The 26,255-nt window shown below is 37.4% G+C and overlaps 1 protein-coding gene across 15 annotated transcripts in view; it reads right to left on the minus strand.

Annotated features, from left to right (window-relative positions):
• The window catches only part of LOC105490820 (zinc finger MYND-type containing 11), a 117,242-nt gene that overhangs the window by 67,363 nt on the left and 23,624 nt on the right, over positions 1 to 26,255 (minus strand). For 10 of the 15 annotated variants that reach the window (XM_011756745.3, XM_011756744.3, XM_011756747.3 and 7 more), the window contains one exon: positions 5,750 to 5,884. In XM_011756745.3, the coding sequence (XP_011755047.1) occupies positions 5,750 to 5,865 (116 nt within the window). In that variant the 5' untranslated portion in view covers positions 5,866 to 5,884. Of the gene's footprint in view, positions 1 to 5,749; positions 5,885 to 8,462; positions 8,485 to 9,402; positions 9,425 to 26,255 lie in introns of those variants that run through there. The other 5 variants (XM_024795754.2, XM_071070561.1, XM_011756751.2 and 2 more) reach the window with 3 other exon arrangements.

A 26,255-nucleotide genomic window follows, 5' to 3' on the forward strand; every position in this document is an offset into this window, starting at 1 on the left:
GTATTTTTAATAGAGACAGGGTTTCACTATGTTGGCAAGGCTGGTCTCGAACCCCTGACCTCAGGCAATCCATCCACCTCAGCCTCCCAAAGTGCTGATACTACAGGCATGAGCCACTGCCCGGCCCCTCCCCCCCATTTTTTTTTTTTTTTTAAAGAAAAATCATAAGATTGTTGTGAGATGGGATGATGATGATGGTAACATAGTTTTTTGTGGTTTTTTTTGTTTGTTTTTTGTTTTTGAGACAGTCTTGCTCTGCGGCCTAGGCTGGAGTGCAGTGGCACGCCTCCGCCTCCCGGGTTCACGCCATTCTCCTGCCTCAGCCTCCCAAGTAGCTGGGACTACAGGCACCTGCCACTGTGCCCGGCTAATTTTTTGTATTTTTAGTAGAGACGGGGTTTCACTGTGATCTCACTCTCCTGACCTCGTGATCCGCCCGCCTCGGCCTCCCAAAGTGCTAGGATTACAGGCTTGAGCCACCTCGCCACCGCGCCCGATCAACATAGTTTTTAAATTTCCCCAAACCTACTAGACAGAGTTACTGGAAGAATACCAAATAAAACAAAGCAAAATGCCCTTGGACAGCATACACAGTACAAAATTAGGTCATAAGAACTCCTATGCATTCCAAAATTTGAGCAGGTGAGAACAAATCTCTGAGAGCTACAATCCTGATTGGTACTGATACCCTTACAGGAGAAAGAGAAGCACAACAGATACTAATGGAACGGAGTATAAGAGGGTAAAATACCCAACAGAGACACACTGGAAAGCACAGCAGGCCCACTTGATAATAGCACTGAAACTGGATTTTACACACTCCCATTTGCAGATGATTCATGGTAATTCATGAATTTGTGGTAAATTCTTAAGGAGCTAGAGCTTAATGGGGCCTACAAACACTCAAAATTAAGCAGTCACAGTTCCCTTCCAGGACAAAGCCCGGTATTACACAGAAAGGCTACAAATAAAAGTAACAAATACTGCTGCAATCAGTTGAAAAGACCCTCAGTATAAGAAAAGGTGACTCCACAAAAAACCGGGGAAAAGATGGAGAAAAATCTGGGAAATCTCAGGAAAAATTAAGCTCTATTTTTAGCACTTCGTAAAAATGGCGTAAGAAGAACTTTAAAGCCATAAATCTGGAAAGAGTATTCAGAAGCACTCTGCCCTGACACAAGTTTAGGAAAAGTGATTTCACGTGAGAATGACCAACAGAGAATGACCACGGCACATGGAACAGAATGACATCCTGATGGTTAGAAACATGCCAGAAAGATAAGCCTACAAAACAGAAGGAAGCTAGAATCTGCTGTCTCAAGACATGAGAAAAGACATGAAGAAAATGATACAAGGTAAACAAGCTATAAATCAGAAGAAAAACTCAGAATTCTCAGTTAAACATTTGAAGTAAATGGAAAAAAAAATCACTTCAGAGGTGAAGTCTAAACTAGAGGGTACACAAAAATGAATATACACCAGATAATGTTACATAAAAAGAGGTTGCAATGAAGGAACATACTAAAAATCAAAAAGAAAAAAAATGAATTAAATAGAAAAGTATAAATACAGAAGACAGGAAAAGAAGATCCAACACACTAAGAGAGGCTCCAAACTAAATAAGGATGTGTGTAGATAAGAAAATAATAACATAATCATAACTATACGTGGTATATAGAATATTTAAGATTTTCTTATTCTAATAGCTGTGTATTTAATGTTGCATAAAATAGCTGACTACATGAAATTCTACAATTTTATCCCAGATGACGTCCCTGAGAACCATGATTCTCACCATGTCAGAAAGTAGATAAAGATTTTAGATAGATGAGCTAAGTAAATAAAACCCAGTAGCCACAAAGTTCAATGGAAAATATCAGCATGAACTCAGGAGGTGTTTTTATCTTTTAAAAGTATGTGCATTTCATAATTCTGTCCAAAGGCCTAGAAAGAGACCCACCCAGTAGCGACACTGAGTAGCCAGGAAGTGCTCTTAAAATACATTTTAAAACTAAAAGAAACCAGAGCACCTGGGAGAAATCAGTGGTTCCAGACCTGGGGCAGGATATGTACAAGAGGATCCCGAAACATCTTGTTCCGTAACAAGCAGAAAGAAGTTCAGAAGCCAACACTGCAGAAGCTCCAACTGGTCAAAGATAGCATCAATAAGGGGTATTTTGAAAATGGACTGAAATACACGAAATGTAATTAAATGCATGAATTCCAAAGGGCAATTTGTTTCTAAATCTAATTGGTTACCGTTAAAGGATACTATTTTAAAAACTGCTAAATACATAAAGAGAATGAATTATTCTACTTTTCCCATATGAACCATACCACATGGTAACCAAATAGCAGATGATGGGAAGCTATGTCCTTATAGAAGTAGTCCAGTTAAAAAAGGAAAGATAGATTGGATGATTACCATTTGGCAGTCCTTAATTAGAGTTACTGGATCTAGCATCAATTGCTATGTACATCACAAAATGAGAAACAACTGACATCATGTGTCTCCTGATAGAACAGACCACTCCCATGGAATAGTCTTGCCCCCTCCCGCCAGCCACCAGACGCAGCTATCAATCTCCATGAAATAAAAAGGACTGAGCAGCAGGTTAAACTAGACTATAGGGATGCGATCAGCAAAAGCCAGACTATGGAAAATCACAACCAATGGCTGGGTTTCTTCAATCAATTCCAAAAAAAAAAACAACAACAAAAAAGAAGAGAAACCTAGAGATTAAAAGAACAACAGCAAGCAGAACTAAACCATTATACAGAAGTAAATTAGAGTGTTTAGGGTGTACCAGGCTAAGAGCCAGTCACCCCAAAGCCCACAACTTTTAATGCTTGACAAAACCTATGTAGCTTTTTTTATAATGGCATCACTCATCAGTCAAAATAAGAAATGAAACTTAATGACTAATACGCATTCTTGACAGTGACTCTATTACAGCCTTCAGTACCTTAACATATTTGCAAAGTTTAAAAGATATCTTTATGTTCGGACTTGACTAAGTAGATCAACTTGATTTAAATGAATCTAAGGCTTGAAAAGTATTTACCTATCGAGAGTACAGAATAGGAATATTAGGCTTTAGAGCAAAAGATCTGACTTCCTGTCATAGTGCATTGCTACTTCCTAACTTACCTTAGGCAAGTTTAACAAACAAGGAAATTAATATCAGCCAAGAAGCAAAGGCACTGGCCGGATTGGGCAGTTTTCTAGACAGTTCTTTCTTGGAGCTGTCTAGCAGGGAAATAATGACAAATGTGATTAATGCTATGAAGGAAGTACAGGATGCTCTGATTTGAGCCACATAATAAAAACAAACATGGCATACCTCTCAGATGAGATGAGGCAGAGGAAACACAGGGACCCAGTCTTAAGCACTTAACCTCTGATTCTTTCTTTTTCTTTCTTTTCATCTTTAGATGAAACTAATAAAACCAAGACTATCTGGTAGGTAAATAAATGTATTCATATTTAATTGTAAAACTATGGACCTTACAGCATGAAGAAAAATAAGCCTTGGCATCAATTAAAGCTACGCTGATGAAGAAAGGAGAGAAAAGAATGCTTATCAATCATATACAATGCAAAATGAGATGTAGGCAATCCTGTTAATAATCTCCATGTCTTTTACTACAGTTTAACATGTGTATACATGTACACACACGTATTGTGGGAGTTAATTCTCTTACTCCCAGATTAGAAGGTGGTCACAATCTGACAGCAACATCACACTGGGAGATTGTGAGAGCTGCTCAGAGAAATGTCCCTGAAGCTTCTAGAGAAAGATGCTACAGATGAATAAAGGTCATCTGAAAAACTGAAATAGTTGTCATGTTTACATGATTTTAATTTAAAAAGCTGAATCCAAAGAAAAGTATTTTATTTAAACATTCTTCTCTAAGCAATTTTTATATAAAGGATGGTTTTTTAAAAATCTCAACCATAAGGAAATACTGTTTTGCACTGTTTTTTTAAAATGTTTTACATCAACATCATTTGCATTTAGTTATCATACCTCAAATTACATGCTTTATTTAAAAACATAATTAAAATAATGTACTATTTATTTTATTCTTATTGTTCACATAGTATTATCTTTTTTTTTCTTCTACTATCTTATAGGAGCAAGGAGTTGTACACAGTCAGCTTTAAAATACCCCAAGGGCGAGTACAGAGTTGGAGCCACATATATCCTCACCCCTTCTCTATATCCTTTTTTCTTCCCTCTTAGCCTTTGGGTTTCTTTGTTTTGAGACGGGGGCCTCACTGTCACCCAGGCTGGAGTGCAGTGGTCTTACCTCAGCTCAATGCAACCTCTGCCTTCCAGGCTCAAGTGATTCTCCCACCTCAGCTTCCTGAGTGGTTGGGACCACAGGTGCACACCACCACACCAGGCTAATTTTTGTATTTTTGGCAGAGATGGGGTTTCACCATGTTGGCCAGGCTAGTCTCCAACTCCTGAGCTCAGGCGATCCACTAGCCTTGGCCTGCTAAAGTGCTGGGATTACAGGCGTGAGCCACTGCACCCATCGCTAAGTAGCCTTTGTAATCTTCACCAGCACACAGGGAAAGGACAAAAATACATGGAACTCTATTTTATTACTTATTAATAAAGGTCAAAAAAAGCACTTATTTGAGTTTTGTAAATTACTCCCATTCTCCATTTTTACCCATAGCATCTAAAGAATGTGAAGACATTTTCTCTAAAGCATCAAGACATTTTCTCTAAATTATTTTTAAAATTCCAAACACTTAAAAAAGATAAATTTAGCTTTATTTCTTTAAGAATACCCAGAGAAACAAAACAAAACCAAGTTCCTAACTGAAGACTCCCTTATAATTAGTATACAACATGTAAATAGAAGCTTCATAAAGTACTTTGATTTTTCTTTTTTTTTGTATCCTGGATCTGTCTACCCATATAAATAGCATGAGAAACTAGGGGGTGGGGGTGGAGAATTTTATTCTTTAAAACTGAATGTTTATTTAACATGATTTCTAAAATACAGAAGGAAATTGTTGAAAATTCTGTTAGTGGGCTATAAAGTAGTAAGATGTTACTACACATACCACACCTATCCTGTATTAAAATTAGTAATGAACAGTAGACTGTTTTTAGATAGCTCTACTACACAAAAGTGATTCACTAAAGGTGTTTTTAATAAAAGAATCTCTGGCCGGGTGCGGTGGCTCACGCCTGTAAATCCCAGCACTTTGGGAGGCCAACGCAGGTGAATCACGAGGTCAGGAGTTTGAGATCAGCCTGGCCAACATGGTGAAACCCTGCCTCTACTAAAAATACAAAAAATTAGCTGGGCGTGGTGGTGGGTGCCTGTAATCCCAGCTACTTGGGAGGCTGAGGCAGGAGAATCACTTGAACCCGGGAGGCAGAGGTTGTCGTGAGCCCACTGCACTCCAGCCTGGGTGACAGAGTGAGACTCCATCCCAAAATAAATCAATAAACAGAGCTAAAAATTTTGTTAACTAAAAAACTATTATAAATAGTACATAGTGATATTTTCCTTATCTAATTTTTCTATGAAACTTCTAAACACAAGTTGCTTCTGTATGTTTCTGTGTTTTTCTAACAAGTAAATATTCCTGCAAAGCAAAAGGTGTCTTCAGTTCTTTGTAATATATGTTGATTAGCATAACAGATGAAAAATTTTTTGGCCTTTCCCCCAAAATCTTCTATGAAATTTTACAGAAATACTTTTGTTTAAATTTACTTACTTTGTAATACGGTCAATGTTGGCAATTTGCTTCTGGTTCCGTATAATCTCAATGGCTGCCCAAAGATGCTGGATAGCTTTTGTATCCGCCTGTCGTCTTTTTGTTAAACGTGCCATGACCTGTTTACTTCTTTAGCTGCAGTAATAAAAACATAAGGGAAACAAAAAACAGATTACAAAATGATTTATCAATATAAGCGAATAACATTATCAGGACCTCTCAACTATTGATTATACTTAGTATGCAGTATTGCCCACTTTCTATTTTTTCTACCATCGACATCACCAGTTACTTCATATAAAGTATCATTCATTTCATTACATCATGAAGAATGACATTCTAAAAGCCAAAAAGTTAAAAAGGTTACCCCAAGAAGAGTAAGTGGTCACTTCATACCAATATACTTTTAGAATATGCATTTAAGTTTATCCTAAAACACAGAAATACTGCAAGATAAAACTTCCTTTGTTGACATTACATTGTTTGTAATTTGATCAATACAAAATGGAATTTAAATATTCTAATTGTTTGGTACTTTGGTTTATTATAATCATGGCTTAATCAAATTTTATATACATACATAGATACATGAAAACAACATTCTTTTTTAAAATCAAACCATGAACATTAAATATAAGGAAGTTACTTCTGGGATGAGATGTGAAAGGTTGAGGGACAGAACACTAGAAGGTCACAAATGATGAAGAATGGTAACATTCTTGGTTTAGGTGTAAGTTTCGGAGGGTATTTATTACACTATTAGGAAACAGCATTGCTATTTTATTCAAATTTTAGTATTCTAGATGAATTGAAGAAAATTGCCACCACACCTCCCAATAATTTTCCTGCTGTCTCCTGGCAAGATGGGGAGAGAAAAGAGTTAAACCCTGGATGTCCGGAGAACAGCAGTATCACAGAGAGGATTCTCTTAACTCAGCATGGAGAGACGCGTCTGTAGGCATCCGGTAAGCCTTCGCCATGAATCCTAGCATTGAGGACCCACTGAAACATCTCTCTAGATCATACGTGCTATCATGCTGACTTTAAAATCTAGGTTCTAGAATATACAGTGAACATTAAGCCTTCTGAGATCGATGAAATCTCTTTGATCTGCCCTTTCCTATATTTTAAGTTTGGAGAATGAGGGAGGGAAGCACTTTGCTGGGTTCCATGACTGGCCAAGAGAGCCACAGGAATCTCCTTTTTCTCTACTTCTGTGTCTCTTCACAGCCCACTCGGTTCCCCCACTTTCTCAGACAAACAAATAAACTCTATAGTTGCTACCAAAACTTATCTTGAGAAAATTGGGTCAGTCAGGCTCCTAAAATAAGATGTTTTTCAGAATTACATCAGCATCAGAATACATTTTGAACATGTTTAAAGGTATTCCTGAATATTCTCACACTATTACTTCTAATAGTTCCAAGTTGCTCCACAGAGCGAATAATTCAAAAATAATACCAGTATTCAAGTTCTAAAGAAAACTTCAGGAGTATCAGTTGGTTCTGTATAACTTTACACATAACTAAAATACAAAAATTGTAACTTAGGAACACTTCCATTTTAGACAGTAATCACTTTAAAATGTACAAACATTTCTCTGTTGAAGTGCACTTGTACTGGAGCACCAACTTTCAGAATTTGATATGCCTTAATGGAAGGAATTCATTGGTAAGGATTTACCATATGTCAGAAAGTGACATCTAATGGTGAACTGTAATAATACAACTCAATCCTGTGAGATTATACAAATACTCAGAAAAATGAACAAAGTTTCAGTTATTCCTATATAGTCAAAAATATATACAGGTGTCCACTTTATATAAGGCACTGTGCTAGACACAATGAAGTAGTTAAAACTGTATAAACAGCGACCCTTGCCAAAAAATACTCTAAAACTGGCAGAGGAAATTTGACATACACACATGGAACTAACTGTAAGGTCATATATGACATATAAATGGTCCACAATATGTACTATAAAAATTCAGACAAGGGAGACACTACTTCTCACTTAGGTAAAATTTGAGCAAAGAGATGAGGAGCTCTGCAAAATGGTAAATATGTGTAGGAAAATGTAAAAGCCAATTTTTCCCTTTCTTAATTTCTTTAAAAGATAACTGGCAGTTTAAAGCAAAGATAAAAATAATTGATAGGTGTCATTAGGCTTAAACACACGTAGAAATAAAATATATAACAACCAAAACACACAGGAAGGGAAGTGGGAGTAAGTAGAAATATATTATTATAAATCTCCTACATTTTATGCAAGTAGTATTATGTTAATTCAAGGGAGGCTATCATAAATTAAGGATGTATATTATAATTTCTAGAGCAAACATTGAAGAATAATACAAATAGGTATAGGTAACAATTCAACTTGTAAATTTTTTTTCACAATTCATGATATGTAAGAATATGAATAATTTATTCAGAACTATAAAAAAATGTAAAATGTTAAATTTAACAGCAAAGCTAACATTTTTAAATAATATCATAATAAATAGTAAATATAACTATTTATATAACATAACCAGAAGAATATAGTGGGGACTAAGTAGCAGAAACCCTAAAAGTGATGTCACAGATTCCTAGAAATGATTAAAATCAAGATTAAAGAATGAAGCAATGCTACATTTCAGAAAAGCAGGTGTAAAGTTAAAAATCAAAGATTTGAGAACTACCTGAATCAAGTCACAGAAAATAAACATACCTTGTAATACAGGTGCACTATAAGGAGGATGATCATTAGTTATAAGAGCCCACGCAGAACATTGCAAAAAATGCCAGGGAAAGACAAATCCAAGTGAGAGAAATACAATGAAGTTTGAGGCATATTATAAAGCTATCAAAAACAACTTGACCTATGGAGGCAAGATCTTTTTAAAGTGCAACCATAAAATTATCCTTTCATATGAAATCTAAATTCATTCACTCATTTAACATATAATTCGTGTATGCCTGTTACACACCAGGTGCTCTCCTATGTTCTAGGGATACAGCAATAAGCAAAATGGGCAAAAATCCTCCTCTCATCCAGTAAACATGACTAATGATGTGACTAGATATATAAGAAAAGAACAGCACTTTGGGTGTTCATCAGTAAAAAGAAAGTCTTGGAATCCTGGGTACAGAGAGCTGATTATTTAAGGTCCTTGTTGATATGGCCAAACCAAATCTTACAGTCCATCCTTATTTGAGTGCATATTGCATTACTGCCCACAGCTCCCAATTACTCTCCCAAACGTCACACCTCCATCCCTTTGTTTATGCAGTTCTCTCTCCCTGGAATGTTCTCCCCTGCCCCTTACCAATTATTAAAAATTTCCCTGTCCTTTCTAGGATTTACTTTAATGCAATTTTCCCTGACCAGCCTCTTCTCCTGGAATCAAACCAAATAAAACTCAATTGTCCTTTGTATTCTAATAGCAATTTGTTTATACATCTCTTACAAATGTATTGCTTGTACAAATACTTACAAATTCCTCAAAAGAATTGTTTTAATTCAACTAAGACAAGATACATCTTATTCATTTTTATAACTCATGTTTTTCAACGTGCCTAGCAGTTTTGAACATACTAACCCTTCAATATAAAATTATTAAATTCAATTTTTTCAGTTGTTAGGTAAATAACAAGAGCCCAGAGTGTACCTTTCTTTATGTTTTATCAAAGATTGAGACATCAAAAAGAAAGATCAGAAGACTCTATGGAGATCATTAATACAGTCTTCAATCTTTGTTCTGCTCCAACACATTTGAGGAATGGAACAGGCCCCTTTTGGTAAAAGTAGACCATGATTCTCAAGAAGCCTGTAGTTAAAAAAATAAAAATAAAAAATAGCAAAAACTTCTGAGTAACTTTAATAACCCCCTAGGTGATACTGATATTCTCCATCCCAACAAATCCATATGTACGGCAATCTCCACAGTCTACAGAAGTGTCATTTTATATCCATACTACTTCTACACAAACTCGGGTGAGGGCAAAAGGGAGAATAAAGGAGAAATCATGTCAGAAAAAAGCTTAGGAATATTCAAAATGAAACAAGATGTTGCTTGGTGATATATATATTTGTGAAAACTGCTTTAAGGAAATGATAAACACAATAGTTACCAAGAACAGCTGAGGGGGCAGGGAAAAGAGATGGAGGAGCACAGTATGGGAATTCAAAACACCAAATAGGTTCTGATTTTTACTTCTGGTGGTAGGTTCAGGTTTTTTATCAGTACATTGCATAAAATGTTTTCAAATATTTGCATCAAATATTATTACTTTTTCCCAAAGTCTATTAGCACTTTTAAATTATTTTTCATTGTCTCTTCATACCATTTTCCCAGTTATATATTAATTTTCACATTAGGTTCATCCATAAAATGCTTTCCTCTTTGCCTCTTAATAAACATTAAATTTTACTGAAATCTAGCTATGTATTCTTTTATCATTGCTTTTGTGATCAGAAGTCCCTCTACACTCCAATCAGAAAAATATGCAATTATATTTTGTAGTTTTTTATTTGTATTTTTTAGTTTTTGAGGCGGAGTTTCGCTCTTGTCACCCAGGCTGGAGTGCAATGGTGTGATTTCGGCTCACTGCAACCTCCACCTCCCAGGTTCAAGTGATTCTCCTGCCTCAGCCTCCCGTGTAGCTAAGCTAGGATTACAGGCACGTGCTACCACACCTGGGGAATTTTTGTATTTTCAGTAGAGATAGGGTTTCACCATGTTGGCCAGGCTGGGTCTCGAATTCCTGACCTCAGGTGATCCGCCCACCTAGGCCTCCCAAAGTGCTGGGGAGAATTACTTTTTTAAAATTATGATTAGTAAACTATTTTTTAGAGCAATTTTAAGTTTGCAGCAAAATTGAATGGAAAATACAGAGTTTCCATATACTCCCTGGCCCCACACATGCACAGCCTCCTCTATTATCAACATCCCACGCCAGAGCAATACATTTGTTAAAACTCCACAAACCCACACTGACGTATCATTACGACCCAAAGTCCACAGTGTACACGAGGGCTCACTCTTGGTGGTGCACATTCCATGGGTTTTGACGAATGTATGAATGACAAGTATGTACCACTGTAGTACCCACACAGAAAGCTTTCACTGACTTAAAAATCATCTGTGCTTCACGTATCCATCCCTTCCTTCCCCTAACCCTCGGCAACCACTGTTCTTTTTACTGTCTTCATAGTTTTGCCTTTTCCAGGATGTCACAGAGTTGGAATCAAACAACATGTAGCCTTTTCAGGTTGGCTTCCTTCACTTAGTAATATGCATTAAGCTTCCTCCATAGCTTTTTATGGCTTGATAGACTGTTACTTTTTAGTACTGAATAATATTCCTCTGGCTGCATATAACACAGTTCATCCATTCATCTACTCGAGGACAGGTTGCTTCTAAGTTTTGGCAATCAAAACAAAGCTGCTGTAAACATCCATGTGCATGTTTTTATGGCACATAAGTTTTCCATTCATTTGGGTAAATACTAAGGAGTGTAACTGCTGGTTCGTATGGTTGGAAAATGTTCAGTTGTATAAGAAACTGCCAAACTGTCTTCCCAAGTGACCAGACCATTTTGCACTTCCACCAGCAATGACTGAGCACTTCTGTTGTTCCACATCCTCATCAACATTTGGGATTGTCAGTCTTTTGGATCTGGGCCATTCTAATAAGTGTGTGGTGATACCTTATTGATTTTAATTTCCTAATGATATATGATATTGAATATATTTTCATATATTTGTCATCCGTATTTCTTTGGTGAGATGTCCAGCCAGGTCTTCTGCCCTTAAAAAAATTTTTTTAAATATATTTTTGAAAGAGGGTCTCACTCTGTCACCCAGTCTGCAGTGCAGTCATAGCTCACTATACCCTCAAATTCCTGGGCTCAAGTGATTCTCCTGCCTTAGACTCTAGAGTAGCTAGGACTACAGGCATGCACCACCATGCCCTGCTCATTTTTTATTTTTTAATGTTTTGGAGAGGCAGGATTACTCTACGTTGCCCAGGTTGGTCTCCAACTCCGGGCCTCAAGTGATGCTCCCACCTTTGCCCTTCTGCCCATTTCCAGAACATGTTTTCCATTTTCTTATTATTTAATGTTAGATGTTCTTTGTTATGTTTTGTTTGATGGTCCTTTATTAGATATGTCTTTTGCAATTATTTTCTCCCAGTCTGTGGCCTGTCATCTCGCTTTCTTGACATTATCTTTCACAGAACAAAAGTACTAAATTTTAAGGAAGTCCAGCTTATCAATTCTTTCCTTCATGGATCATGCCTTTAGTGTTGTACCTAAAACATTATTACCACACAAAAGGTAATCTAGGTTTCCTCCTATGCTATTGCCTAAGAGTTTTACAGTTTTGTATTTTACACTTAGGTCCCTGATTCATTTTCAGTTAATTTTTGTGAAGGATGTAAGGTCTGTGCCTAGATGATTCTTAACTTTTTTTTTTTTTTTTTTTTGAAAGTAGATGTCCATTTGTTCCAGCACCATTTCCTCAAGGGCTTTTTGCTTCAAGGTATTGCCTCTGCTCCTTGGTAAAAGTTGAACTGACTGTATTTATGTATTTCTGGGTTGTCTATTCTGTTCCATCCACCCATTTGTCTGTCCTGTCACCAATGCCACATTGTCTTGGTCACTGAAGTTTACAGTAAGTCAACGTCAGGTAGTATCAGTCCTCAGACTTTGTCCTTCAATATTACGATGACTATTTTGGGTATTTTGTCTCTGCATATAAACTTTAGAATTGATTTGTTGAATCCATGAAATAACTTGCTGGTATTCTGATTGAGACTACATGAATTTGTACATAAAAGTGGGAAGAAGAGCCATCTTGACAATATTGTTTTCCTATCCATGAACATGGAATATTGCATCATTTATTTAATCTTTTATATCTATTATCAGAGCTCTGCAGTCTTCCTGATATACATCTTGTCCACAATTTATTAGATTTCTACCTAAGCATTTCATTTCAGGGGTACTAATGTAAACAATATGCTTTTGATTCCACATTACACTTGTTCATTGCTGATAAATAGGAAAGTGATGGATTTTTGTATATTACCCTTGTATCTTACAACCTGGCTATAACCACTTAGTAGTTCCAGGAGTTTTTCTGTTAATTCTTTTGGATTTGCTATATAAATGATCATGTCATCTGCCAACAAAGACAGTTTTATTTCTTCCTTCCCAATCTATTTGCTTCTTATTTCTGTTTATTATCTTATTGCATTAGCTAGTACCGCAGTTTGAATGTTTTCGTTTATCCAAAATTTATGTGGGAAATTAAACCCCAAGGTGACGGCATTCAGATGTAGAGAGGCTGGGAGGTGAGTGGGCCCTGGGGGCTCTGCCCTCATGAATGGGATTAGCCCTTAAAAAACAGGCTTCAGAGACCTGCCTGGCCATTCCATCTCTTCTTCCATGTGAGGACACAGCAATAAAGTATCATCCTGGAAACAGAGCAACCCTTACGAGACACGAATCTGCCAGTGCTTTGATCCTGGACTTCCCAGCATGCAGAACTGTGAGAAATAAACTTCTGTGATTTATAAATTACCCAGTCTGTGGTATTTTGTTATAGCAGCAGGAATAGAGTAAGACAACTAGGACGTCCCATATGACGTTGAAAGGCAGTGGTGAGGGGACATTCTTGCCTTGTTCCTGATCTTAATGGAAAAGCTTCAAGTTCCTTACCATTAAGTATGATGTTAGTTGTAGGGTTTGTGTAGATACTCTTTAACAAGTCAAGGAAGCTCCTTTTCATTCCTAGTTTCTTGGGAGGTTTTATGAAAGAATGTTGGGTTTTGTCAAATCCTCTTTCTGTATCTACTGGTAAGATCACCTGATTTTGATAAACCATTTTTATTCTCACTTAGTTCCAAATACTTAAAAGTTCCTCAAGATTTATTCTTTGAGCCCTGTTATTCAGAAGTGTGCATTTCATCTCAATATATTTGGGGATTTTCCAGCTATCTTTCTGTTATTAATTTCACTCTTCATTCCATTGTGGTCTGACAGCAGATATACTATTTCTATTATTTTAAGTTTATTAAGGTCTGTTTTATGGCATCGAACGTGGTCTATGTCAGTGAATGTTCTGTGTGACCTTCAGAAGAATGTGTGATTTGCTGTGATTGAATAGTGTGATTTGCTGTTATTGAATAATGTAATCTATAGATGTCAATTATATCCAGTTGATTGATGTTTTTGAGTTCAACTATGTCCTTACCAACCTTCTGCCTGCTAGATCAGTCTATTTTTGCTAGAGGGGTATTGATATCTCCAACTATAGCAGTGGATTCATTTATTTCTCCTAGGAGTTCTATCAGTTTTTGCCTCACATATTCTGATGCTCGGTTGTTAGGTGCATACACATTAGGCACTGTTATGCCTTCTTAGAGTATTGACTCCTTTATCATTATATACTGCCCACCTTTATCCCTGATAACTTCCCTGCCTCTGAAGTCCTTTGACTGAAACTGATACAGCTATTCTGATTTTCTTTTCATTAGTGTTACCATGCTATATTCTTTATCTCTTCAATCTGTATATTTAAAGTGCATTTCTGGCAGTCAAGACATTGTTGGGTCGAGTGTTCTGATCCACTCTCACAATCTCTGTCTTTTAATGGCTGTGTTTAGGCCATGTTTCAAGTGATTATTAATATAATTAGATTAATATCTGCCATGTTTGTCACTATGTTCTATTGTTTGACTTTGTTACTCTTATTTCTGTCTTCCACACTTTTCCTACCTTTTGTGGTTTTAGTTGAGCATTTTATGCAATTCAATTTTCTCTCCTTTCTTATCACATCAATTATACTTCTTGCTTTACTACTTGTAGTGGTTTCCCCAGAGTTTGCAACACACATTACAACTAACCCAAGTCCACTCTCGAATAACATTATACTGCTTCATGGGCAGTGCAAGTACCTTATAACAACAAAATATTCTGAATTCTTCCCTCCAGTCCCTTGTGCCATTTCACTTACACATAAACTGTCATTCATTTTACTTACACATAAGCGCGCACACACACACAATCAAATACACAGTTAATATTATTGTTTTGAACAAATTATCTGTTAGTAGAAAGAAAAAAAATGTATTTTATCTTTCCTTATTCCTTCTTGAATGATCTTCCTTTCCTCATCTACATCCAGGTTTCTAACTGAAATAATTTGCCTTCTTTCTGAAGAACTTCTTTTAACATTACAAGGCAACAAATTTCCTTAATTTCGTCTGAGAAAGTCTGTATTTTTACTTTTTATGAAAGATATAGTTTTACTGGATACAGAATCCTAGGTTGGTGGGGTTTTTTCTTTCAACACTTTATTTCATTCCAACTCCTCCTGCTTGCATGGTTTCTGAAAAAAAGTCAGATGTAATTCTTAACTGTGCTCCTCTACAGGTAAAGTGCTTATTCCTCTGGCTTCTTTCAAGTTTAATTTCCTGACATTTGAATATGGTATGCTTAGGTATAATATTTTTGGCATTTAGCCTGCTTGGTGTTTTCTGAACTTTCTGGATCTTTGGTTGGTGTGTCTGATACTGGTGAAACTGTCAAGCATTCTTGACTCAAATATTTCTTCTGTCCCTTTCTCTCCTCCTTCCCTTCTGGTATTCCCATTATACATATGTTACATCTTTTGTAGCTTTCCTGGAGTTCTTGAATATTCTTTTCTCAATTGCTTTTTTCCCAGACTTGTCTCTCTCTGCTTTTCAGTTCTGAAGATTACTAGTTGTCATATCCTCACATTCAGAGATTCTCTCCTTGGTCACGTCCAGTCTACTGATAAGCCCACCACAGTTTTTTTTGTTTTGTTACAGTGTTTTTTATCTCTAGCACTTCTTTTTGGTTCCTTCTTAGAATTTCCATCTCTATGCTTGTATCGTCCATTTATTCTTGTTGCCTATTTTTTGGCATTAAAACTCTTAGCATTTTAATCACAGTTTTTAATAATCCGTGGTCTGATTATTCCAACATTCCTGCCATATCTGACTCTAGTTCTAATGCTTGTTCAGTTTCTTCACACTGCTGGTTTTTGCTTTAGTAGACCTCTTGTAATTTTTTGCTGAAAGGTGAACGTGATGTACTGGGTAAAAGGAACCTTGCTAAATAGGCCTTTAATAACATAGTGCAAGGTGTGGGGAAGGGAAGCCTTCTTAGCCCTACGATTTAATCTTTAGACAGCCTGTGCCACTGGACTTTGAACTTCACCAGGGCTGCAGTTTCCCCCCTTAGGTGGGACGGGATGACTGGAGGGGGCTGAGGTTGTATATTTCCCTTTCCCCATGTAGAAAGCTACAGTAGGCTGGAGTTAGGTATTTCCCGTCCCCCAGGTAGGCTAGGCTTCGGTAAAACCATGTCTCCTGAGGGTAGGCTTTGTTAAGAACAGAAAGCTCTTACATAACAAAATGATCCCTTTCCCCCTCCCGCTGCAAGAAGCACAAGGAGATTTTTCTCCAATATTCACTGTGAGGTCAAGCTCCCGGAGGTAAAAATTCAAAACTGTGGCAGCCGTCCCCCATGACTGGGTCCCTCTGAAGTTTCTAACTCTCAGAGTTGTCCATGCTGTGCATCTAGCGATTCATCCATTACAGTTCAGCCTTTCCCACTCCAGCACTGGTCCCCACATCTAGCAATTCATCCATTACAGTTCAGCCTTTCCCACTCCAGCACTGGTCCCCACATCTAGCAATTCATCCATTACAGTTCAGCCTTTCCCACTCCAGCACTGGTCCCCACATCTAGCAATTCATCCATTACAGTTCAGCCTTTCCCACTCCAGCACTGGTCCCCACATCTAGCAATTCATCCATTACAGTTCAGCCTTTCCCACTCCAGCACTGGTCCCCACATCTAGCGATTCATCCATTACAGTTCAGCCTTTCCCACTCCAGCACTGGTCCCCACATCTAGCGATTCATCCATTACAGTTCAGCCTTTCCCACTCCAGCACTGGTCCCCACATCTAGCAATTCATCCATTACAGTTCAGCCTTTCCCACTCCAGCACTGGTCCCCACATCTAGCGATTCATCCATTACGGTTCAGCCTTTCCTACTCCAGCACTGGTCCCCACAGAGGTTTCTGCTCGTGGGTTTCTGCTCTGCTAAGTTGTGATTCTTCACATCCACCTGTCTGTCTCCAATTCTCGGTGCAGCAGTATGCCCCATGGCTTCACTTCCCTGATGGATCTAAAAGAGCTTTTTTGTTTATTATTATTATTTTTGCTTGTTCAGCTCTTTACTTGTGGTTAGGACAGCATGGTTACTTATGAGCTCCTTCCATGCCAGGCTGGAAACCATGGAATTACTTTTTGAATGTGGCATTAAATGAAAATACAGAGTGTTTCCCTGAAGAAGCAACCACTGAGCTAGTGTGATTCACTGAAGGATTTTTCTCTTCTCCAACAAAATGTGATACCTCCCTAATCATACATTAAATGATTAGAGACAGGATCTTACTATGTTGCCCAGGCTGGACTCCATTCTCCTGCACTCAAGTAATCCCTCCTACCTCAGCCTCCCGAAGGACACAGGTACACATACCACCATGCCTGGCGTTATATATTAAATTCTTATCAATCCTAGCATTAGTTTTTTTTAATGTGTTTGGTCTTTTATTGGTGCCCCACAATTATCATTATAACTTGCATGTATAAGCTACATATATCCAAGGTATAATTATAATAAATGCCATGTTATCATTGTGATTACTATATAATTATTGCATATATAGTACTGTCTGCCCAGCAGTATTGTCAGTTTTTTAAAGCATCTCATATTTTAAACCTTCTTCATGCCCCTAATAACTTTTACCATAAAACAGATGCTAAATAAATACTTACTGATTCAATACTCTCCCCAGCCAAACCTGAGATATTAAAAAATTAGTTGTTGGTTGCCAGGGGGCATCAAGAGTTATTGTCTAATGGGTATAGAGTTTAAGTTTCACAAAACAAAAAGAATCACAGAGATGGATGATGGTGAGAATTGCACATTATAAATGCATTTAAATACACTAAATTGTACTCCTAAAAATGATAAAGATAATAAATTTTATGTTATGTGTATTTTGCCACATTAAAAAACTTAAAAAATAGGAAGAGAAAAAAATCTAGTCTATAATAATAAATGGTTAACTACCAGGTCTTAAGTAAAGATCAGTAATACTGCCCCAAGAGCCCCAAGACAAACTGCTGTACACTTTCCACATGTGGCAGTCACAGAACGTGGATGACTGGTAATACAGAGCCCTCAGAATGGATCTCCTGGTAGCTTTCTGTTTGTTTGGATCAAAGTACATTAGATTAAGAATGGGGAAATATTGCTACGCAACACATTGATCAAGGTTCCTGATAGCAAAACAGGTCATTGTGAACCCTTTATTCACTTTTTAAAAAATGTTTTAATTACCTTTTTAGTTATACTAGTAAATGCAAAAGGATATTTCAGGACTTTTCAGTTTGACAAAACAGTCTACAAAACAAAATGGTGGGTGAGAAAATTGTTACCCTTTTTATTTTTTAAAAAGCTTTATTGAGGTATAATTCACATACAATTCACCCATGTGAAGTGTACAATTCAGTGGTTTTTGGAACATTATATTATTTTTAAAACTGTAGCAAAATATATATTAATATAGGATTTGCCATCTTAACCATTTTTGAGTACACAATCTGGCAGCACTAATTACCGTACATTCCCAGTGTTTTGCAACCATCACCATTACCTATTTCTAAAACTTTTTATCGCCCCAAACTACAGACCATTAAGTAATAATTCCCCATTCTCTGCTCTTCCAAGCCCCTGACATCCTCAAATCCACTTTCTATATCTATTAATATGCCTAGACATTTCATGAGTGGAATCATACAGTATTTGTCCTTTTGTGTCTGTCTTATTTCAATTAGTGTGTTTTCTAGGTTCATCATTTTGTTGCATGTGCCAGTACTTTATTTCTTCTTACGGCTGAAGAATATTCCACCATATGGATAAATTACAATTTGTTTATCTGCTCATCTGTTGATGGACACTTGGGTGGTTTCCACCTTTTGAAAAACGTTGTGAATGAGACTGCAGTGAACACTGGCATACAAGTACCTGCTTGGGTCTGCCTTCAATTCCTTGGAACATATACCCAGAAGTGGAATTGCCAGATCATGTAATAAATTCTACATTTAACCTTTTGAGGAATTAGTAAACTCTTTTTCACAAGCAGCTGCACCATTTTACAATCCTGACAGCAATGTACAAGTGTTCCAATTTCTCCACATTAATACCAACACTTATTATTTCCCATTTTTCACTTTAAAAAAATCATAGCCATCTAAGTAAATGTAATTACCTCATTGTGGGTTTGACCTGAATTTTTCTAAGGACTAATGATGTTGAACACCTTTTCATGTATTTACTGGATATGTATATATGTCTGGAGGAATGTCTATTCAAGTCCTTTGCCCATTTTTAATTGGGCTGTCTTTTTGTTGCTGTTGAGCTGTAGGTGTTTTTTAAATATTCTAGATACCAATCCAGGAACAGATACAAGCTTTGCAAACATTCTTCCCTTCTGTAGACTGTCTTTACACTTTCTTGATAAGGTCCTTTAATGCATAAAACTTTCAAATTTTGATAAAATATAACTTAACTATTTTTTCTTTTGTTGCTCATGCTTTTAGTGTCATACCTAAGAATCCACTGCAAAATCAAAGGTCATGAAGATTAAACTGTTTTCTTTGAAAAGTTTTAGGGTTCTGGCTTTTATATTTAGGTTACTGACCCATCTGGAGTTAATTTTTATATGCGATGTGAGGTAGGGGGTCCAATTTCATTCTGTACATGTGGAAATCAAGTTATCTTGGCACCATCTGTTGATGAGACTATTCTTTCCCAATTGAGTGGACTTTGTCAGAAATCAACAGCCATAGATGTATGGGTTTATTTCTGAACTCTAAATTCTATTCCACTAGACTATAAATCTATATTATTACTAGACTACATATCTATATTATTCCAATACCACATTGTTTTGATTACTGTAGCTTTGGAGTAAGTTTTGAAATGAGGAAGAGGAGAGTAGTAATTGAGGAAAAGCTGCAAAAAGAATGCAAGACCAATGGGAGCTTTAGAAAATAATGGGTTTTTTAAGTTACCTCTGGCTACAGGGTATAGAATGAGGAAAAGATATCACAACTTAATTTTGGACTGGGAATAAGGGAGAGGTGAGTGTCAAGGATAATGCTTAGATTTCCGGTTTTCACAGGGTGTTACATTGGGGTGTTTTCAATTGAGATAAGAAATCTGGGATGGAGACTAAGTTTGCAGAAGGCAGTGGTATATGTATGTGTGTGCTGAGTTTGGTTTTAGGCAGACTAAGTTCAGGCGTCTTTTAGACATCTAAGGGAGATGTTAAGTAGGTATGTGGAGATAGAGCTAGTGAGCTGAGAATATATGCTGAAGATCTGTGAGGCACCTAAGCATGGTAACTGAAACCATCAATGTAGATTAGACTGCCCCAGGAAAGAATATGGTAGAAAGCGACCTAGGCCCCTAAGAACTAAGAGCCAATCTAGGAGAGTTGTCTTACAGAAGTACGGTGAAGGCAAGATTTCAGAAAAGGCCGGGCGCGGTGGCTCAAGCCTGTAATCCCAGCACTTTGGGAGGCCGAGACGGGCGGATCACAAGGTCAGGAGATCGAGACCATCCTGGCTAACACAGCGAAACCCCGTCTCTACTAAAAATACAAAAAACCAGCCGGGCGAGGTGGCGGCGCCTGTACTCCCAGCTACTCAGGAGGCTGAGGCAGGAGAATGGCGTGAACCCGGGAGGTGGAGCTTGCAGTGAGCTGAGATCCGGCCACTGCACTCCAGCCCAGGCTACAGAGCAAGACTCCGTCTCAAAAAAAAAAAAAAAAAAAAAAAAAGATTTCAGAAAGTACAGAATAATGCTAGGATGTCAAAAAGCAGAAAGAACTGAAAATATCCACTAGATTTAGCAATATGTTGGTCACTGATGACTTCAGCAAGAGCTGTCTTAGTGAAATAATAGCACCCCAACTGGATAGGAGTGGGTTAAGAAGTGGCAGGTGAAGAACTGAAATAGAGAAGAGAACTCCTTCCAGAAGAATGACTGAAAAAAGTAAAGGAGGTAGATGGAACAGTAGCTGGAAAGAGACAGATGAGAGGTCACATGAAGGTCTAGGATTTAAATTTTATTATTTTAATTAAAATACTATATACACATGATTTTTCAAAAATCAAATAATCCCAAACCCCCTACCCCCTCTTCCTGCCACCGTAAGGCAATCATTGTCAACTATTTTAGTTTTCTTTTTTGGGTCTTACCTCTGTATTTACAAACCCTACCCTTATGTAATTATCTTCCTACTTAAGTCAATTAATCTCTTTCACATATACCTCCCCAGCACACACACACTATCCTTCCTTTTTCCTTCTCGAGAAAGTCATACTCCAATTTCTAGTTAAATCAAAATGCACTGTTAATTAGGACAATGCACTTCCCCACCACACTGAAATTAGGCGAGGCCATGTGTGAATGTGACAAACAGAATCTGAGTAAAAGGGATTTATACCACTTGTACAACGGATGATGTAAGAAAGCTCACTATGATTTGCTATGCTTTCTTTTTCTTTATACCATTCCGAAACTGGTGGCTGCTCTGTCAGCCTACATACTAGAATGAGGACAAATGACAGCAGAACTCCCAGCTCATCTGTGATGGACATATATTATGAGCAACAATCACTGTTTTAAACTACTGAGATTTTGAGGTCGCTTGGTATCACAGCATAACCTAACCAACCCTGCCTATCCTAGGAAGTCAAGGAGATTATACATGAGGAAAGACTTAAACAGTGAAAGAGAGCTAGCCTTACAAAGGGAAGCACATGCAAAGCTGTTAAGTGAGAAAGAACTCAGTATGTTTGAAGCAGAAAGGACAGTGGAATGTGGTAAACAGACCTATGAAAAGCAGAAGAGAGCCATACTGAGATTAAATCATGCAGAATGTAAAGCTGACAATAAGTAGCTTGGATTGCAATATGACAGCAATACACAGCAACTGAAGGGATTTTAAGCTGGAGTAGGGTGTGAGGGGAACACGGTGTTAAGCAAAACGCTACATAATCAATCAAAAATAGTTGGCATTCCCTTTCTACAGCCAAATTCCAGATCTCAGGCTCAGGCAAGAAACCAAACAATACCTTTCTGGAGAAATTAAATGTTCCCAGAGAAAGACTCTTTAGACACTGACATTTGAAGGTATCTAAAGAAAAAGCCACCTGGCCACCTGACATCCCAACAGTAAAGCCAACTCACACAGAATAGGTACAGGTATGTGTTGAGTCCAAGACAACTGTTCACACCAGTTTTCCAGTGTCTCACCCTTAAATGTGAACAGACAGCCACGGATAACCAAGTATTTGAGACTAGCTTCTCAATAAAGAAAGAGGCCACATCACACAAACAGAAGAGGGTAAGGGTTGGGGGAGAAGGAGGAATTAAAAACAGAAAATGCAGAAACAGTAAAGATTTTTTAAATATATGTAATTAATATGAAAGAGTTAGAAATAGAATTTTATCTATAAACCATAAATAAGATACTATAAGTAGGAATATTCAGGAAAATTTAAAATATGAGGAATAACAAATTCAGTTAAAGGGTTAGAAAATAGTTGAGGCAATCTCCCAAAAAGTAGAACAAAAAAATAAGGAATGCATAATAGGAGACAAGAAAAATACATGATATAATATCTGAATAATAAAATGGAAGGAAAAAATTATTCAAGAAGAGTTTCTAGCACTGAAAAACAGCCATTTGCAAACAGAAAGGGCCCATCAACTGTCCAACATATAAATGGAAGGAAGGCCAAAGCACATCAGCTTAGAATATCAAAACACTGAGAGTTGCCTCCCAGGCAGTGATGGGTGATGGGGAGAGGTCATAAAACAAAATGTTATCAGATTTCTTGGTATCAACATGGAAACTAGAAAATGATAGATGAATGCCTTCTAAATTCTTTAGAAAAATTATTTTCAACCTAAATGTCTAATCCCTCTCAATGATCAACGAGTGAAGGCCAACTAAAGACACTTCAGTCACGTAGATATTCAAAAAATGTATGCGCCTTTTCTCAGGAAGCTACGAATATGAATAAATAAATCAGGAGAAAGAAAAACCTGCAATCTTGCCTCGTCCGGGAAACAGGACTCAACACAGGAAGAAGGGATGGAACGGGAATTCCCAAACCAAGAGCTTTATAGCAGACCTGTAAAAAAGTCCAGTCACTGTTAGAGCAAGCGCAGGACAGGCTTAGAAAAGGGGCTCCCGGGAACAAACAAACTGAGCAACTGCCTTGGACTCAACACATACATATACCAATAAACATATAAATTTATGCTACAAATGTATTAATATCCATGCAAAAATCTTAAATAAATTTTGGTAAACAGAATCAAAATACCGTTTTTAATGTATCATTACAGGAATGCAATGATGGTTCAATATTAGGAAATACATTAATATAATAAATGATATCAGAAGAACTAAGAAGAATATGATCACCTCTAGAGATACTGAAAAAGCACTTGACAAAATTCAACATTCATTCATATAAAAAACCCTTAAAAACGAAGAACTGAGGGATATCGCTTTAACATTCAGGCAAACCTCATTGGTTTACAAGTTGCTTTATTGTGCTCAAGTATTGCTTTTTTTCAAAAAAAAAATCTGATGTGGCAGCCTTGAGTCAAGCAAGTCTACTGCCCTTGATCCGACAGGGTGGGCCCAGTTCATGTCTCTGGATAACATTTTGTTAAGTGTCACAATATTTCAGACTTTTCCATTATCGTTATTATATGTGTTACGGTGATCTGTGATCAGTGATCTTTGCTGTCACTAATTATTTTGGGTACCACAAACTACACCTATGTAAGACAGTGAACCTACTAAACGCGTGTGTTCTGACTGCCCCACCAACTGCTCCTTCTCCCATCTTTCTCCCTCTGCTCGGGCCTGCTTGAGACACAATAATGAAATCAGGTGGATTAACAGCCCTACAATTGCCTCACAGTGTTCAAGTGAACAAAGAGTCACATCTCTCTCACTTTAAGTCAAAAACTAAAAATGATTAAGCTTAGTGAGCAAGACATGTCGAAAGCCAAGACAGGCTGAAAGCTGGACCTCTTAAGCCAAATAGCTATCCCAGCTGCGAATGTAAAGGAAAAGTTCTTGAAGGAAATCAAAAGCGCTCTTTCAGTGAACACACGAATGATAAGAAAGCAAAACAGCCTTATTGCTGCTTTGGAAAATATTTTAGTGGTCTGAATAGAACACCAGATCAGCCACAATATTCCCTTAAGCCAAAATTGAATCCAGAACAAGGACCTAACTCTCTTCAGTTCTCTGAAGGCTGAGAGAGGTGAGGAAGCTGCAGAAGAGAAGTGTGAAGTTAGCAGAGATAGATTCATGAGGGCATTCATGAGGAAAGAAGCTGTCTCATAAAAATACAGGAGGAAACAGCAAGTCATCCAGAAGATCTAGCTGAGATAACTGAGTAAGGTGGCTACACTAAACAACAGATTTTCAATGAAGACAAAATAGTCTCACGTCGGAAGAAATGCCATCTAGGACTTTCACAGCCGGAGAGGTGATGATGCCTGGGTTCAAATCATCAAAGAACAGGCTGACTCTTAATGCAGCTGGTGACGTTAACTTGAAGCCAACGCTCATTTACATTCTGAAAATCCTAGGGCCCTTAAGAATTATGCTACATCTACTCTGCCCATGTTGTGTAGATGGAGCAAAGCCTAGATGACAGCATGTCTGTTTACAGAATGGTTTACAGAATATTTTAATCCCACTGCTCAGAAGAATAGATTCCTTTCAAAATATTACTGCTCACTGGCAATCTACCTGGTCATCCAAGAGCTCTGATGGAGATGTACAGGGAGATGAGTGTTATTTCCATGTGGTTAACACGACCTCCCTTCTGCAGCCCACTGATCAAGAATTAATTTCAGCTCGGCACAGTGGCTCACACCTATAATCCCAGCACTTTGGGAGGCTGAGGCAGGAGGATCACTTGAGCTCAGGAGTTCAAGGCTGCAGGGAGCCCTGTTTGTGCCACTGCACTCCAGCCCAGATGACAGAGCACAACCCAGTCTCAAAAAAAAAAAAAAAAAAAAAAAGTAATTTCAACTTTCAAGTCTTATTAAAGAATACGTTTCCTAAATTTAAAGCTGATACAGTGATTCCTCTGATAGATCTGGGCATGTTAACTCCGGATGTGGTGGAAATGGGAAGAGACCTAGAATTAGAAGTCGAGCCTGAAGATATAACTGAATTGCTATAATCTCAGGAAAAACGTTAATGAATGAGAAGTTGCTTCTTATGGATAAGCAAAGAAAACAGTTCCTTGAGATGGAACCTAATCCTGATGAAGATGTTGTGAACATTGCTGAAATGACAACAAAGGTTTCAGAAATTCCATAAATTTAGTGGATAAAGCAGCAGCAGGGTTGGAGAGGAGTGACTCCAATTTTGAAAGAGGTTCCACTGTGGGTAAATGCTATCAAACAGCGTTACAAAGACAGAGAAATCTTTCATGAAAGAAAGAGCCAATCGATGGGGCAAACTTCACTGCTGTCCTTATTTTAAGGAACTGCCACAGACATCCCAACCTCCAGCAGCCACCACCTAATCAGCCAGTAGCCACCAACATCAAGGCAAGACCCTCCACCAGCAAAAAGACCACAATTCCCTGAAGGCTCAGATGATTGTTAGCATTTTTAGCAATAAAGTATTTTTTAATTAAGGTCTGTACATTTGTCTTGTTAGACATACCATTGTTGCACACTTAACAGACTATGGTATAGTGTAAACATAACTTTTATCCACATTGGGAAGCCAAAAAATGTGTGTAACTCACTTTGTTGTGATACTCACTTTGTTGTGGTGGTCTGGAACCAAACCCACAGTATATCCAAGGTATGCTTGTATACATATTAGCTTCAAAGCTATCATCTTACTTAATGGAGAAACATTAGAAGATTTTGCGTTAAAATAAAGAAACAGTTAAGGATCCTCACTATATCCCTTCTTATTACATACTGCTTTGAGGGTATTTACCAATGCAATCACATGAGAAGGCAATCAGAGGAATCAGAACTAGAAAAAGGTAAAGCATCTTCTATTTGCAGATGGCACCGATGATGTGACTATATATTCAGAAAACTCAAAAGAATGAATGAAAAATACAATCAAAAGTCAGAAAATCAAAACTATCAAGTATTAGATGGAAATATGAGTAAATTCCTTTAAAATCAAAGAGTAGAAACAAACAAGAAAACACACACAAAACCCAAAAACAAGCAAAATTAAACCCTTTGCACATCCCAAATACAGCACACACAAAGTAAAAATACAAGTGACAAACTGAATAGGCAAAAGTGTAAGAAATATTTGCA

Source organism: Macaca nemestrina, chromosome 9, assembly GCF_043159975.1.
Source record: "Macaca nemestrina isolate mMacNem1 chromosome 9, mMacNem.hap1, whole genome shotgun sequence".
In the NCBI taxonomy this organism is placed as follows: Eukaryota; Metazoa; Chordata; class Mammalia; order Primates; family Cercopithecidae; genus Macaca; species Macaca nemestrina.